Source organism: Crinia signifera, chromosome 3, assembly GCF_055691185.1.
Source record: "Crinia signifera chromosome 3, ASM5569118v1, whole genome shotgun sequence".
In the NCBI taxonomy this organism is placed as follows: domain Eukaryota; kingdom Metazoa; phylum Chordata; class Amphibia; order Anura; family Myobatrachidae; genus Crinia; species Crinia signifera.
The window spans coordinates 207,188,410-207,207,120 of NC_139219.1; the positions used below are offsets into that span (position 1 = coordinate 207,188,410).

Here is an 18,711-nt window from a genome sequence, read left to right on the forward strand (position 1 = left end):
AACTATGGGCCTGATTCAGAATTGTTAGCAAAGAAAAACCATGTTGCACTGCAGGTTGGGTAGATGTATAAGGGCATACACACAGCGCCGCTGGGGGGGCACTCCGGTGCTCACCCGCCCCCCGGCTGCTGTATGGGGGGGTACCAGTGATTGCGGTGGCTGGCGGGGGGCGCTCCGGTGCTCCAACGAGCACTGCAACGTTCTGGGGAGGGGGGGGGAGTCGTTGGCAGGGGGTGCAGGCCGCCTTGTCATTTCCGGGGGGAGGGGTGTCGGCCGCCGCCGGTGCCACTCACCTCTCTGCTCCGTGCTCCAAACTGGCTCCCTCCAGTGGCTGGCGCCCTAGGCAAATGCCTAGAGCTGCCTAGTGGTGGCGCCAGCCCTGCATACACATGTTGAGATTTGTGCTTAGCTATTTGTGCTGAGCGATTTAGTGTTGGCAATTATTCATTCCCATACACACAGGGAGATGTGTGCTAACCACAGTGTATTCTCTTTACTTGCTAGGTGATCTGACTAGATATTTAGCGTATGTACTAAATATCTGAGCTGGCGATGGCGACGCGCAGGACACATTTTATTTATTTATTAACAGTTTGTTATACAGCACAGCATATTCTGTTGCGATTTACAATAGGAGACAGTGATAAAGCAAACTGGGTATTTACAAAGGTATGAGGGCCCTGCCCGCAAGCTTACAATCTATATGCGCATGCTGTACACACAGAGCGATTTGTGCTTAATTTCTAAGGGGCCGATTCAGACCTTTCATACAGGTCAGAAATTCGCCCTGTCTCTGATGTTTTGGGTCTGCACATGCGCATGGTCGCCAATGTGCATGTGCAGGACACGGCTGCGAGCGCCATCGTCAAGGTGATCACAGCCTGAGTGACAGACAGGGGTTGTTTGCTGGGGTCTGCCCAGCATTTTTCAGGCATGCTCACAAACACAGTGGGCACGCCCATGGAAACGCGGGTGGACTCTAGCAAACGCAGGCGTGGCCCTACCTGCCTTAGGCGGGCGGAAGACTTTACATGTCATCAGTGCCTGCCCCAAATTCGTCAGGAAGCGTCCATCAGAAAAATAAGTATGGGCTTACTTTTTATTAGGAACAGAGGAACAATCATTAGATGGTGAGTAACCATCGAATGATTTCTCCTCTGTGCGGGCGGGTGTGCAGGCGTACACATTTGCTCATATCGTAGGGTGGGGATTGAAGCGGCAGGGGGGTGGGAGGGGTGTGTGCATTTGACGGGGTAAATGCACACCCCGTCAAAGGCAGCGAATATACGTAGCCTAGCGAGCAGGTCTGAATTACCCCCTAAGTCATCTAGACAGATTGCTTAAAAATAGGGAAACATCGCCCCATGTGTATGCCCCATAAATTGTGCAGGAAGATTTAGATTTGTGTGGGGTGTGTTCAAACTGAAATCTATATTGCATTGTATATATAAAGCTGTCTAACATCTGTGGACTACATGCAAAAGCAGCCAGTGTTTATCATGCAGAGAAAAAATATGAACGTATGTGCTACCCTTGCATTGCAACATGGTTTGATCTAGACTCAAAGAGGGTTATTCAGACCGGATCGCTATTGTTCGAATTCCCAATCCTATCAATTATCACATGCGTACATATTGTAGCATACATGCAACAAAAATAGTGAAAATATTTAATTGCAATCCCCTTACAATTTTTTTTTTGACAATCCCAGTAAATGGACAGTTCGTCCATTTACTGGGATTGTCAAAAAAAAAGAGCAGGTATTTTATTGGAGGATGTGTGACGTCACTCGCACATTTACACAGGGTGTTGTTTCACTCTGTCTGGGTGGTGGCTATCTACTCACAGTCATCTGCAAATTTGAAGATCAGCAAACAGGTCAGAATTAGGCCCAAAAATATTGCTATTTTTCTTTACTGATTATGGCTCTATATCTGTGTATGTATATGCTCAAATAAATAAAAATAATGTGCACATTTCCCAGACTCCTCAATGTGACTGCTATAATGGCATTTTTGCACACATTCTGGGCCTGATTCAGGTTAGCTCACTAGGCAGCAAACATTCACTGCCTGGCAAGCCCATAATCTCCCCCCCCCCCCTCCCGCTGCCGCCGCCGGTACCATGCGAGGGGATACCCTCACATGCAGCCGAAAGGGAGAAAAATCATCCGATGGTCACTGATTTTTCTCCCCTTCGGTAATAAAAGTCTGTCTATTCAATCGTTGTTTGCCGAAGACAAGGTGGGTGGCTGAAATCAGGGGATGTCCGCCGGCCTCCCAAAGCAGGCATAAAACGCTGGGCTCGCCACAGACCCTACCTCCACACATTAAAGGGCCCAGCAAGAAATGCACATGCGCAATCCCTGACTATCAGGGCTGGGGCCGATTTCGGATGGTGACGAGCGATCCTGAATAGGCCTCTCTAGGCAAACAGAAAATGGAAGATAAGTGCTGATTGCTTTCATTGGACTCTGTGCAAATAAATGGGTGTGGTATATTTGCCCGACAGCCAGGATTCCGACAGTCATTAGTCAGACGTCGGAATCCCGACTGCACAGCGGGGGGAGTGCAATGAAGCCCCTTGCGGGCTCGCTGCACTTGCCACCTATTTTTTTCTCCCTCTATGGGGGTCGTGGACTCCCACGAGGGAGCAGTCAGGATTCCGATGTCGGAGTAATGACTGTCGGAATCCCGACTGTCGGAATCCCGACTGTCGGGGCGCCGTACGGCACCCCAAATAAATATAGAGAGTATCTAGTTAATATATTTGGGCACTTGTTTAAAGATACAATTTGTAGAATGCAGTCTATACATTTATCTTGCTGATATTGCAAGGTGGGATGAAAATGTGATGTACATTTATGCTGAATCTCTATCTACATCATATTACAGTATGAATAATTACATGCTACATAAACAGATTCTGTATACTTTATGGACTCTAATTAGGATAGATCAGTAACCAGGTCTTTTCAGTTTAAGTTGCTGTCAAAATCAATGTAAAGTACAAATACGAAGTACTCACTTGAAAAGCATTTGCTTTTGTATTCATTAGAGACTGCAGAGAGGCCTGTGGGTAAAATAAAACATGCTTAGAATTGCCAAGCCAGGAATCCTTAAAGGGAGATTAAACTAAAATGTAGCAAAAATGAAATAAGATATTATTGTAGACTTCTCTTTGCTGATAAATTGTTAATATGTAATCTGAGTTATAAATACTGTAAAAAAAAAAAAAAAAAGCCATTTCAGTTTTATTGGAATATGGTGAATTGAGAATTTACTAAATGTACAGTCAGAGGTGTCGATTTATGTTTTTGCTGGTGGGTGCACAAGTCTGTTGAAAGGAGGTGTGGCCTTGTGAAATGGGGCATGTCATTTCGGGAAGGGGTATGCCCATTTCACATGTCACACACTGTTATGCCGGTTACACATCATGCCACAGGCATAATGCCTCTTACACCTGCCACACACCATAAATCCCATTACACATAATGCCACACACCGTAATGCCTGGTACACATTATGCCACATACCTTAATCAGAGGCATAGGGAGGGCGGAGCCAGTGGAGCACACGCTCCGGGCGCCGAAGGCAGAAGGGGTGCAAGGGGTCTAGCCCCCCCCCCGCAAATGAAACCCAGGCCGGGGTCTCACTTAGTCAGCCTGGTAATAGCGTATTAGAATGTGTGCTGGGAAGGGGTATTAGTATGTGCACTGGGAGGCGGGAATGGCGTATTAGTATGTGCACTGGGAGGTGGGAATGGGACATTAGTATGTGCGCTGGTAGGGGGGAATGGGGCATTAGTATGTGCACTGGGAGGAGTGAATGGCGTATTAGTATGTGTGCTTGGAGGTGGGAATTGTGTATTCGTATGTGCGCTGGGAGGCGGGAATGGTGTATTCGTATGTGCGCTGGGAGGCACGGTCCCTGCAGAAATGTGATCACATTGTAAAAAATGTGATAAGATCGCATCTCTAAATCCCCTGCCTGCACAGCCCGGCTGTGGGCGCACCCCCTTTTTGGTGTGCAAGAGCCCTGCCTACTAAAAATGGGGGGTGAAACATGCCCTTGCTCCGGGCACTGTGACACCTAGCTACACCACTGACCTTAATGCCCGGTACATATTATGCCACACACAATTTTTAACTCAATTCAGGTGGGCTTGAACCCTTTGAATGCCAAGTGAATTTGTCAAAATAAGTGTGAAAATTGACAAGCAAACATTTTTATTCTTCATAATGACCTGTGATGTTTACCTGTGACCAGTGACACGCAGCTTCCAGCCACTGCTTAGATACACTGACAGCACTGGCTCATGTCAATGTGTGTAAGCGGCGGCGGACAGAAGCTGTGTGTCCCGGCAGACCGTCCACAGGCTGCTCGCTTGGCAGTCAAGAGCTGCGTGTCCCGGCGAATGTCCCCAGGCAGCCCCCATGTATGTCTCTGCAGGATCATTTCTGTGTCAGCGGCACTACGCCCACGCAAATTTTTCTTAAGGGAGGAGAAACAATAAGTGCTGAATTCAGAGGATGAGTGTCCCGGCGGCCAAGCGGGGGCTTAACTTGGGGCCTCTCTGATCATCGGGGCCTGGGTCAGCTGTACCCTTTGACCCCCCCTGTCGCCGGGCCTGTCTGCTGGTGCATCTACTGTGCTCTGTCTGACATATAAATAAATATTAATAACAGTGTACTGGTGCATCGACTGCCATATAATAAAATTATATTTCTCTGCTGGTGCATATTAATTATACTGCCGTATAAAAATAATATCTCTCTGCTGGTACATAATTAATTATACTGCCGTATAAGAATAATATCTCTCTGCTGGTGCATAATTATACTACTGTATAAATCTAATATCTCTCTGCTGGTGCATATACTGCCGTATATATAATACCTCTCTACTGGTGCATCTACTGCCGTATATACTTGCACTCCAGTGCCAATAAATCCACCTCTGCGGTCTGGAATTTTTTTAATCCGAATCTGGAAAACAAATGTATTGCCATATGTAGCTTATGTAAAGCTCCAATAAGCAGGGGTAAGGATTTTGCCCACCTAGGGACATCCTCCCTTATACATCACCTGAAGTCCCTTCATAAATCAGTGTTTAGTTCAGGAACTGTGGCTAGCAGTCCAGGGAAACCTAAATCCATTGGTCATCCTGTTGGAGCCATGCGCCTGAAAAGCACACCACCCACTCCCTCCTCGTCAAATTGCTCCTTGATCCGGATCGGGGGAGTCCTGCAGGCCATGTCACCAGCATGACTGATTCCTCTTCTCTCCGAGATTCCTCTGGAGGATACTGCAGCGCTACGCCTACTTCTGCCGCTGCTGCTGTTGTTGCTGCTGGGAGTCGGTCATCATCCCAGAGGGGAAGTCATAAGACTGCTACGTCTTTCACTAAGCAATTGACCGTCCAACAGTTGTTTGCCATGAGGACGAAATACGACAGTAGTCATCCTGTGGCAAAGAGGATAACTGCGGCCTTGACAGCTATGTGTTAGACATGTGTCCGGTGTCCGCCATCAGTGGAGTGGGATTTAGACGGTTGATGGAGGTATTGTGTCCCCAGTACCAAATCCCGTCTAGATTTCACTTCACTAGGTAGGCGATACCCGGGATGTACAGGGACATCAGAAAAAGTGCCCTGAAAAATGTGGCTGTACCCACTGTCCACTTAGCTATGGACATGTGGATCAGGGCAAACTAAGGACTATATGACTGTGACAGCCCACTGGGTAGATGCATCGCCTTCTGCAGCAGCAGCAGCAATATCTCCTGCATGCCAGCTCCTTTCTAGGCAGGCTACGCTGTGTATCACCGGTTCAGGAAGAGGCACAATGCCAACAACCTCTTAGAGAAACTGAGGGAAATCATCTCCCAGGGGCTTACCCCCCTTAGACTCTCCTGGGGATTTGTTGTGTTGGACAACGCAAGTAACGTTGTGCGGGCATTACACATGGGCAATTTCCAGCATGTGCCATGTTTTGCCCATACAATAAATTTGGTGGTGCAGCATTTCAACAGAAGTGACAGGAGCATGCAGGAGATGCTTGTGGTTGCCCGCAAAATTTGTGGACACTTTCGGCATTCTGCCACTGCCTGCTGAAGGGTGGAGCGGCACCAAAAACCCCTCAACCTGTCCTGCCATCAGCTTAAACAAGAGGTGGTGGTGCGCTGGAACTCCACCCTCTATATGCTGGATGGAGGAGCAGCAAAAGGCCATTTAAGCCTAAACGGCCACCTACAACATAGGCAGAGGAGCAGGGCTGCACCTGACTCAAGCGCAGTGGAGGCTGATTTTCATGTTGTGCAAGATTCTCCAGCTATTTGAACTTGCCACACGTGAAGTCAGTTCTGTCATCTGAAGGGGACTGTGACATGGCCACAGCTCCTCCTTCATTTTCTCCCACACCTGGGGCTGCGAGGAAACAGCTGCGATTTCTCACACAACCCACTGGCGGGGATGCAGGGCAGGCAGGATGGAGTTTGGACATCTGGTCCAGACTAAAGGACCTGCCAACGATTGCTGACATGTCTACTGTCGCTGCATTGGATGCTATCACCATTAAAAAAATGGTGGAGGATTACTTTGGCGACAGCATCCAAGTAGACATGTCAGACATTCCTTACCTGTACTGGCAGGAAAAAAAGGCAGTTTGGAAGCCCCTGTACAAAATGGCTCTATTTTATCATATTCTACCTTGTTCTCCCTCCAGTGTGTACTCAGAAAGAATTTTTAGTGCAGTGGGGAATCTGGTCAGTGAGCGGCGAAGGAGGCTGCTTCCGCAAAATGTGGAGAAGATGATGTTTATAAAAATGAAGTATCAATTATTCAATGACCAGGAATTGCCTCCAGAGATTATAACGGGACCTGTGATTGTGGAGTCGAGCGGGAACAAATTGATAATCTGTGAGGATGAGGAAGTACACACTGAAGGGGGCGAGGAATCAGAGGAGGAGGATGACGAGTGACCATGACATCTTATCTCTGTAGAGCCAGTTATACAGGAAGATATTGTTTTTTTTGTGTGGGGGTCCAAACAAACCAATCATTTCAGCCACAGTTTTGTAGGCCCTATAGCTGAAATGTTTGGTTTGTTAAAGAGTGCATGTCCTATTTCTGCAACATAATAGTGGGTGGGAGGGCCCAAGGACAATTCCATCTTGCATCACCATTCATTTATCCCACTGCTGAGAGTCATTGATATGTGAGATAAGTGGACTCATCTTTAATCACATACAACTGTTTGCACTCAAGTGGTAATAATCACAGAGCTGACCAATCCCACTGCTGAGAGTCATTGATTGCCGCAGCCGAGGAGCAATCGCCCATTGCTCCTCGGCTGGTCGTCGCCTGGTTATGTCTTGTCAGTAAGTTCCATTCCATTCTAATGCCATACATATAATACCTCTTTGCTGGTGCATCTACTGCCTTAGATAGGATGTTAATGGTGTCTCCGGGAAGCCATTCTGCAGTGTTGTTAATGGAGGCACTGTACCTTAAGCACATATGTGTTATCTGTACTGTGTGCCATTCTGCCACTGCCTGCTGAAGGCTGCCGAATCGCCCACTGCTCCTCGGCTGGTGGTAAACACAATCAAGCCAGATAGTGGTCTTATTGGATATTAAACTGACAAAAACAGATACACACTCGCAGAACAAATCAGTGCTGCACCAATCGCCCACTGCTCCTTGGCTGGTCATCTCCTGTGGTCAGAAGGTTCCACTCCTTTGCAGCTATTGCATTGCTGCATGAATCACCCACTCCTCCTCGGCTGGTTGTCGCCTGGTTATATCTGGTCAGAAGGTTCCACTCCTTTGCAGCTATTGTATTGCTGCACGAATCGGCTGGTGGTAAACACGATCAAGCCAGATAGGGGTCTTATTGGGTATTAAAGTGACAAACAGATACACACTCGCAGAACAACTCAGTGCTGCAGGAATCGCCCACTGCTCCTCGGTTGGTCGTCACCTGGTTATGTCTGGTCAGTAGGTTCCATTCCAGTCTACTGCCGTATATACTGTATAATACCTCTCTGCTGGCACAACTACTGCCTTAGATAGGGTGTTACAGGTGTCTCTGGGAAGCCATTCTGCAGTGTTGTTAATGGAGGCACTGTACTTTAAGCACAGATAACACATACATGACTGTGTGCCATTCCGCCACTGCCTGCCGAAGGCTGCCGAATCGCCCACTGCTCCTCATCTGGTCGTCGCCTGGTTATGTCTGGTCAGTAGGTTCCATTCCATTCTACTGCCGTACATATAATACCTCTCTGCTGGTGCATCTACTGCCTTAGCTTCTGAGGAAGGGCTGTTGAGCCTGAAAGTGCACTTAAGCTGATCACTGCTGCCGACTGGACCCCTTGGGATTGTCTGTTGTGGACCAACTGCTGTCTCTCATCAGCCTTTTGGAGGATCCTTTATACCCCATTGTGGGATACATGCGATTTATACCCTTTCATCATGTGAGTTTGTCTAATAAATGTATTTTATACTTTTCCAAACAATGTTGCACTAGATATTATTTTTAAAGTTTCTCCAGGATCACTGTGGATTCAAGAAAAAGACCCCTTACATGCGATTTGAAATCATTGCACATGTGAGTGCATCTATATACCATTAAATTTTCTGGTAATTGTGTATACAATAATTGCACTATGGTCTGCTTTTTCTTTTACATCTAGGGTCATCCAAAAGTGACCCACACATTTAATTGTGTAAGTGTGTATACTCCATATGTGTATTTTCGCCAGGGTTTGCACAAAAACTGTTTTTCTGCATCTGCCTTTTTGAACCCTGTACCTTAAGCACAGACAGAGGAGTAGCGAGGGCGGAGCCGGTGGAGCACTTGCTCCAGGCACCGGTAGATAGCATGGTGCCGGAGCTGTGCTGGCACCGGCACCGCCAGCTCTTTCGCTCGCTCCCCCGTACCCCCGCTTGCCCATTCCCCCGCTCCCATGCCAGCTGTGTCCGGGAGAGACTAGAGATGTGCTGCTATGTAAATTTCACATCTCACGCTGAATCGCTAGACAATGGGTGATTGCGGTCCAGCAGCCAATCAACTGGCCAACCTGTTCTACTGAAATTGTCCTCAAGCCTGAGGTTTAATTATACAGTATTGGTCAGTAGAACAGAGCCTATTGCAGTGTAACCAATCTGGGTTAATTGATACACTCAATACAATCTGTATAAATTGTTTCCAATTGTTACCTGAACTGAAGAACACAGTACCATAGAGCTGTTTAGCCAATATACTTCCAATAACTGTGTCTGTTCAAGAGAATCTTATAAATTCCCAGATTGAATCAAAACGGAGCCTGTCTGACAGTTGGACAATACATACGTACGGTTTAAGCACACACAACACGCCCGCACGTGTTAAGTTTTTAACACACTTTATTGTCTTTTGTCTGTCTGTGTTTTTTAATAATTTTTCGCTTGCTTCTAATATAAATAAATAAAAGCTAAGTTTTATGTACGAAATTTCTTGCTGGTGCACCACACCAGGACAAATTATTTTCTTTCCTTGTTCTCCTTGAATAAAATACATTTGTCAGTGGTAGCACACCCCTATAGTATATCTTCCTTATAAAGGTCTGCACACTAAAGGGTTATACAGACTTAACGATTTTCAGCTGAAAATCGGTCAAAACAGCAGTTTTGAACGATTTTCAGATGAAAATCATCCAGTGTGTATGCCCCACAGATTGCCGACTAGTGATATTGCGCACTCCCGCATCATCGCTAGTTAAGTGGTTCATCTGCTGGTTTTACCAGCAGATGTGGTGATGATGGATGGTTTTTCATCCATCATCGCCATGTGTGTACGCTGCCCCGGGCTGAAAGATTAACCACTTTCAGCCCGGCGGCCCGCCCCGCTGCCTCCCCCCGCCCCCTCGCCAGTGTCATATACTCACCCTGTAGATGGTCCTAATCCACACCGCGCCGCCCCGCGCATCATCTCCGGACCGGCTGGCTGCTGCTGCTGCAAAGCCCTGCAGCCCCTGCTCCCCCGCTGATCACCTGGCTCTCCCATCCCGGCCAGAATACAAAGCGCTGCTGGCCCCGCCCCCCGCCCTGCTCAAAACGGAGCACACCGCTGGCCACCAATGTTAAGTCAGTAATATATACATTGCTGGCACAGGTCAGCAATGTATATATTTCTGGCACCACTGTGCACCAATGATTATTAATTAGCCAGTAATATATACATTGCTGGCACAAGTCAGCAATGTATATATTACCTGAACCACTATGCACCAATGATTATTAATAAGCCAGTAATATATACATTGCTGGCAAAGGTCAGCAATGTATATTACTGGCACCACTGGGCACCAATGATGATTAATTAGCCAGTAATATATACATTGCTGGCAACAGGCCAACAATGTATATATTATTGTCATCACTGCCCACCAATGTTACTCATATACCAGTAATAAATGCATTGCTGCCACGGGCCAGCAATGTATATATTATTGGCACCACTGCCCACCAGGCAGTAGTACAATTATAGCTCTCCCCCCCCCCGCATAAAAATTCTGCCACCCCTCACCACTGCCGCCAAACAGCCCCCCCCCTTGCCATCTCCACCAAACAGCCCCCCCAAAATGCGCTGACAGCGCAGGTACACAGAACAGTACCTCTGCTGCTTTGATCCATCAGGGCCCGGAAGTGAGGACAGGGAAGCAGCGGCCAGTGTGTAAGGGCGAGGGCAGGCCAGTGTTTAAGGACGAACGGCGGCCAGTGTGTAAGGGCGAGCCTCTGTGAGCGCCGTGTCCCTGCGTCCCTTTGGCGCCTGCTCCCTCCCCCCCCCCCCCGACACTGCTAGGGCTGCTGAGCCCTAGTTACACCACTGCCACCTGGGGTTAAAGTGAGCCGGACTGGGGACGGAACTGCGTTCCGTCAGCTCACTTTGCCCTGTTGTCTGGCCCTACCTACATCGCTAAAGGAGACAGCCGGGCAGAACGGTGGGAAAACCAGCTATCTCAGAGCAGGTCCATCCGTCTGTGGCGTGACTATTTCAAATGATGCCCCGGTTTGCGACTCATGAGCCAATCGGAGCTTGGGGCCCAGCAGCCAATCAAGAGCCACTGATGCCTGATTGGCTGCCAGGCCGCGAGTTCCGATTCACTAGCGAGTTGTGAGCTGGCGCATCATTGAATTGTTCATTGAAATGAAATGTTTTCCGTGCACATGGGTGGGATTTTGCCTGGTCAGGGCGGCGCGGGGTGGAGTTTACTTGTGCTGGGCTCTGAATATATGCAGCCCAGCAATAAGTTCTGCATCAGGCACCAAGAACAGGAATAAAATGGCCCCTGCTCCCACCCTTGGAATTCAAACCCAGCCCATTATGTAAATAGCCTTATAATGAAAGATTTTCAGCAAAGTCTTTCGCCTCCTGAAAATTTCTCGCTCTTTGGGGAAAATAGCTCAGTGTGTACGCACTACTTTGGTGATAGCTATATCTATCACAGATTTTGGCAAAGTCTTTTGAAATGAAAATCTTCAAGTGTGTATGGGCCTTAAGATATAAGGGGGCCGCTCAGATAAAAACCTTCTTGTCAGAATCCATAAGTCTTGTGCGATTGCACCCAACCTGTACGTATTATAAATAACAGCAGGCTGAGAAAGCGTTGAGCTACAGCTCATATGTACAAAGGGATACGCTCATTTGATCTACAGCATGATGGTCGACAAGCATTAGGTCAACACCATTAGGTCGACATGGTTCTAGGTCAACATGGGTTAAGGTCGGCATGGCTTTGGGTCGACCAGTCATCAAGCCGACTCAAGCAATTAGTCGACATGGTCTAGGTCAACAGTTAATAGGTCTACATGGGGTTTTTGACTGTTTTTTGAGCCGACGTGCCAACAGGTGGTATTTTTTGCCCTACCATCCACTAGGGCGTGGTCGGAGAAAAAAATAATGTGCCAAGCCTAGCAATGCACCGTGCCCGAAGCATGGCGAGTGCAGCGAGCCATGCGAGGGGCGCGCGGTGCACTTTAACCATTGTCTACGTTGACTGTGTCAATATTCGAGTCAAAAAAACTGTAAAAAACCCCATGTAGACCTTTTGACTGTCAACCTAGACAATGTCGACCTAATGCTTGTGTCGACCTAATGATCTGTCCACCTAAAGCCATGTCGACCTTAACCCATGTAAACCTAGAACCATGTCAACCTAATCCCATGTTGACCTAATGATTGTCGACCAACTTGCATACCCTCCAACATATCCCATTTGGTACACAATGCTCTGTTCCTTGATGTCCCTGGTAATGTATGATTGTCATCAACTGTGTTGAAACACCCTTCTCGTCAATTACCTAGTTCCACACAGGTGCTGGCAATCATACATTACCAGGGAAGTCCAGGAGCAGAGCATTGTGTACCGAATGCAATGGGTCATGTTGGAGGGTATGAACTTGCTGTAGACCAAATGATCCCAACCCGTTCCATATACATAAAAAAAAAATCAAACTCCATTTTCAATTGAAAAAAGCCCAAATACAGTATATTTGTACTACACTGCACTTGGAGATCTGTAAAAAGGCCAATTCAGGCCTGTAGCACACAATGCATGTCAACATCAGCTAAATGCTTCATGCCTTGCTTAAAAAATGGAACAAAGGGAACATAAATATGTTTTTATAAGGATAAAAGTAATCCTGTAATAAGTAAGAACTGTAATACTGTAAGTAACGGTAATAAAATGACTTGTGCAGCATTCACATTGTGCATGCATGGTGGCCGCAATCAGCAACTAAATATCTGTACATATAGAAGTCACATAGAAGCCGCAGGATGATTGACAGGAAGCCAGTGTTTAGGGGCAGAAATATGGCGTTTTCTGTGTGTGTTTGTCAATGACATCAGGGATGACCACATCCAGCCTGGTTCCTTAGCAGATTAGTCGAAAGCCATAGTCTGGCACAGTTTGTAAAAACTGTTTGATGGTTCTCTTTTGTGAATGGATCTGCGAATGCTTCGCTATTTGCAAGGGGCGGATTTTCTTTCTGTCTGGGCGGCGACTTTTTGATCTCCCACAACTGCTTTTTCTCTAACTTGTGATCCATGCTAAATTAGGTTCTACATGCAATACAGTATATTAAAGAAAACACATATTTTTAGCAATAATGTGTGCCCATTTTATACTGTATTTGAAAGAACTTACATATTTAGTTTCTCGCCCAGCTGATTTCGAGAGAGGCCTTGGTGTCTAGGCATGCAAAGAAAAAGAAAAAAAAATGAGTTAATGATGTAGACAAAAGTGTGTAAATTTTATCTACATATAACAAATGTATGGTAAAAACAGATATTTGACTATTATTGACAAAGTTCTATTAATACTTGTGACATTTGTTCATAATGAACTATAATATTTGTTGAACTAGCAGTATGTCATGCCTTACTTTCATTTACCTCCTAATAAAACATTTTTAGGTACTTGTTTCCTATCTGGGCGCCCAGGTTTTCTACGTACGGCACCGTAATGAAATCGGATCGCATCGCATCGTACACATACACGATATTGAACGATGCGATGCGATCCGATTCGATTCGATTTCCCATAGGAAACAATGTGAAATGGCTCAATTTAGCCAAATTATCATAGGAACAATAGTAAATGGGCCAAAAACACCCCTGAACATTGAAATGTCCCCCCAAAAGTAGTTGACGCCACCCCGCCATCAACGTGAACCCGAAGCGTGGCGAGCGCAGCGAGCCCGCGAGGGGCGGCGGTACGCGTCCTCCGACCTTTTCATGCCCTACTATCCACTAGGGCGTGGAGTGAGAATAGAATAGCGTGGCGAGCGCAGCGAGCCACCGAGCCCGAAGCGTGGCGAGCGCAGCGAGCCCCGCGAGGGGACGCGGATACCTTCACAGTTATACGCGTCCCCTCGCGGGCTTCCCAGGTGTCCATGGCGACGCGGACACCTGGGAAGCCCGCGAGGGGACGCGTTTACCTGTGAAGGTATCCGCGTCCGCTCGCCACGCTTCGGGCACGGTGGCTCGCTGCGCTCGCCACACTATTCTATTCTCACTCCACGCCTATGAATATGAGCTCCACCCTCATCTGATCTATACACAGGTGTATACTGATTAGCAAATACTGCTCAGATGGTAACTTCAGTTTCCCTATCAGCACTTAAGTTTTACTTAACTCATGGGCACATTCTGTCAGAATCCTGGGACGTTTTTCTGACTGTAACCCAACAGCTAGAATTCAATGTTATGGCTGTCGAGTGTCGGAAACACGACAGCAGAGTAAATATTGAAAAACAGCTGTGAATTTAAACGGCAGCCGTTTCTGGCAAAACAGATCCAACATCTTTTAAAGATGGATCTAGTTCGTCAGAAACTGCCTTCAATGCTGTCGGTAATGGGAGCATTGAAAAGGCGAGTGCTACTATCTCCACCGGCGGAAATAGCGTCTGGGATTGAATACCCCCTTAAATATGTTATATTTGAAAACATACCTGAAATTGGTATAATTGTACCAATGGTGAAACTAAGCAATTTCATTGTTAAAAACTGTACTCATAACATAATTAGCGATTATATAAATGTAAACTTAAATATGTTTCTAATCTGGAACTGCTCATTTGACATACCTTACAAAATACTTACATTCAAAGGAGAAAAAAGAGAAAAGATTGTCTTCTTTTTTTGGCGCACAGAAAAGAGAATAGAATAGTTCAAGTATTTGTTATGATATTTTTAATAAAATTTAACTTTTAATTTATTTGTTTTTTAAAACTGCATATTTAGTGAAATATTGATGCAATAAACAAAAGATTCTTTTAAAAACGGTGTCAGTGTGTCTTACTTTGATCCTTTTATTTGGCTTTGTTCAGAGACTTGTGTTGAAATTATATTTAGATATCCAGACAATTTATCTCATCATGTGTACTCGTTACGAGCGATTGTTATATATATATATATTGATGCAATATTCCTCAATGGGTTAAATTTGCATCAAAAGTATCCTTTTTGTCTGTTAATCCTCATTCAGAGACATGTATTTGAGACTGTTTCTGGATATCTATTCTATTTATCTCACCATGTGTATTTATACAAACAATTGTTGCAAATATTGATACAATACTTCCTCAATGGGTAATGGTTGTATCAGAAAGATCCTTCTCATCTATTTCATACTCTATGGATATATCAATGAATATTTATATCAATCCTAGAGGGATGGGAAGGTATCAACAGACAGATTTTTTGTATTAACTGTCTTGTCTTGTTTTGCGCATGTGACAATATATATAATAAAGTTTATATTTATTCAACAGCATATAGCTCTGATTTTGTCTTGAGTGTTTAACTTTCTGTTTGGGATTGTGACCTTTTCAGCATCTATGCTGTACAGCGCCCGTGAGTTTGTATAGTGTAAACACAATATTTATTATTATTCGAATAGTCTTCCGCTAATTTCCCAGTATGCTGTATATTTATATTGGTTATATACTGGGGTTGCGGTTCTTATTCAGTGTTGATGTCAGTGTAACCTTAATGCCAGTCAGTTAATTCATATGAAGGAAAGTATATGTCACAATAGTCTTTAATCATTCAGGTTTGCTCTAATCCTGATATATGCAGTTTTCCTCTATTAATACGGTGCTATATAATTTGCGCCGTTGGGTAACAACTGCACTATTTAATAGTGTGTTGATGACTTTTACATATAAATATACAAACTTCCTTTATAGATTGCAGCGTTGTCTAATTTCCACACGCTGCTGGGTGATAGTTAACCTATTCATTTGATAAATGTTGGTTCAGCTATAAGCAGTTTCCTCTATTAGTTACGACGTTGTAGCTATGACCCAAAAACGTGTATAAATTAAACTATACAAACGCTGTCATTTGGGGCGGTTAAATCGCAACTATTTGAACTTGAGGTCAGCCCGTTACAATTTAACAACACACCTGTTACTCAGTAGCGTGTATAAATTGATTCATATAACGTTGGCATTAATTGGAATAAAAAAAGCACCTATCTGTATTTATTGCAATAACGCAAAGATTAGTAAGCGGTGGATATTACACAAAATCACACACCCACCACTAGCCTATTACAAACTCATAACGCAGTTGTTACCCAGCGGCGTGTATAAATTAAATTATACAAACGCTGACATTAATTGAGGAAAAAACTGCATATATATGAACTCGCTATTTAAGTTGCTATAAATTAATAACGCAGAGGTGCGTACAAATATAATAAACGCTATTATTAAATGAGTAATCACACAAGAGCTATATAAATTGGAAATCCATAACGCTATCATTAATCAAGAGGAAACGGCATTATATGCTGAGCAGACTGTGAGCCCATTGGGAATAAATATTAGAGGTGGGACCCAGTGATACGGGCAAAGTGAAACTCTATATAACGTTATTGGTAACAGAATAAGAGTGTATGTATTTCAATTCGCTGACTGACAATACACCATACAACAAAAGTGCAATCATTTCCCAACGACGGGTGTATGAAATTATACAACGTCGTAACTAATAGAGGAAACTGCTTATAGCTGAACCAACATTTATCAAATGAATAGGGTAACTATCACCCAGCAGCATGTGGAAATTAGACAACGCTGCAATCTATAAAGGAAGTTTGTATATTTATATGTAAAAGTCATCAACACACTATTAAATAGTGCAGTTGTTACCCAACAGCGCAAATTATATAGCACCGTATTAATAGAGGAAAACTGCATATATCAGGATTAGAGCAAACCTGAATGATTAAAGACTATTGTGACATATACTTTCCTTCATATGAATTAACTGACTGGCATTAAGGTTACACTGACATCAACACTGAATAAGAACCGCAACCCCAGTATATAACCAATATAAATATACAGCATACTGGGAAATTAGCGGAAGACTATTCGAATAATAATAAATATTGTGTTTACACTATACAAACTCACGGGCGCTGTACAGCATAGATGCTGAAAAGGTCACAATCCCAAACAGAAAGTTAAACACTCAAGACAAAATCAGAGCTATATGCTGTTGAATAAATATAAACTTTATTATATATATTGTCACATGTGCAAAACAAGACAAGACAGTTAATACAAAAAATCTGTCTGTTGATACCTTCCCATCCCTCTAGGATTGATATAAATATTCATTGATATATCCATAGAGTATGAAATAGATGAGAAGGATCTTTCTGATACAACCATTACCCATTGAGGAAGTATTGTATCAATATTTGCAACAATTGTTTGTATAAATACACATGGTGAGATAAATAGAATAGATATCCAGAAACAGTCTCAAATACATGTCTCTGAATGAGGATTAACAGACAAAAAGGATACTTTTGATGCAAATTTAACCCATTGAGGAATATTGCATCAATATATATATATATAACAATCGCTCGTAACGAGTACACATGATGAGATAAATTGTCTGGATATCTAAATATAATTTCAACACAAGTCTCTGAACAAAGCCAAATAAAAGGATCAAAGTAAGACACACTGACACCGTTTTTAAAAGAATCTTTTGTTTATTGCATCAATATTTCACTAAATATGCAGTTTTAAAAAACAAATAAATTAAAAGTTAAATTTTATTAAAAATATCATAACAAATACTTGAACTATTCTATTCTATTTTTGTGCGCCAAAAAAAGAAGACAATCTTTTCTCTTTTTTCTCCTTTGCCTATAAATCCATTGTCTTTGGCTGCACCCCCACAGAGATCATACACAAATTGTACAATACTATCTCAATTGGGGCCTATTTGGGTGCTGTAGCACCAACCTGTGCAGACTTTCCCAATTCCCCTTCCCCTTTTTTGAAAATACTTACATTGGCAGATTTATTATCACCTTTCATTTTCATTGATCTTGATGTAGATGCAGAGTTACAGTGCTCAGAAGAAAAGACAGAAAACGTTATATTAACTGTTCTTCGTCCTGCACAACAATCAGCACCTGATAGGCAATCATGCAAATGATGGTGTAACAGGATACGAGTGATTAAGCTTTATTAGTGGAGCTCACATATTCATCAAATTTTTCTCACTTTGCAAATAAAACAAATAAAAAGAAACAGACTATGTAATATGTGCAACGTCAGTTGGCACGCACGTTTACTTTGCGCCAGCATCCAGCACATGCAGGACTCCTACAGAAATGGTACTCAGGAGACTTTTATGACACTGTATAAGAGCATCAGTAGTCAGCACCAAGAGTCACATTTTTCAAATCAAATGTTTTCAGGGACACAGCACCTTGATCAGTACCACCAATCATAACATACAAGAGACCACAATCCCTAATATACCCCCTGACAAAACAGTTCACCTGTGTCTTTTCTGATCACCGTTTCCTGTTAACATCACCGATAAAATTTCAAGATCAAAGGAAAAAGTCCTATACTGGGTTTAGCAGCTCTACACTGCTTAAAGTGCCTGTCCTTAGTCAGCCAGGGAATGACATTCTCTGGATAGAAAAACATTTGATGCTTTGGCCAGTATTCAATGCTGCGGGTGAGCTGTGACAGCGAGCAGGGTCAGTATTCAACTGTCCCCTTGCACACGCGGCCGCTAAAACAGCGAGACTCGCGGCTAAACGCAGTGGGCTCCCTGCATTGCCCACGAGCCTCGCTGTTTGGGGGAATCCTCGCTGTCCTCTGACAGAGAGGATTC

The 18,711-nt window shown here is 44.2% G+C and overlaps 1 protein-coding gene across 1 annotated transcript in view; it reads right to left on the reverse strand.

The window, feature by feature from the left end:
• MLIP (muscular LMNA interacting protein) overlaps positions 1-18,711 on the reverse strand; it is a 106,514-nt gene that overhangs the window by 48,277 nt on the left and 39,526 nt on the right. Inside the window, exons 8-10 of the mRNA XM_083174968.1 lie at positions 17,871-17,933; positions 13,193-13,237; positions 3,028-3,072 (exon numbers count right to left, since the gene is read on the reverse strand). Coding sequence (XP_083031094.1) covers positions 3,028-3,072; positions 13,193-13,237; positions 17,871-17,933 — 153 coding nt within the window. The remainder of the gene's footprint in view (positions 1-3,027; positions 3,073-13,192; positions 13,238-17,870; positions 17,934-18,711) is intronic.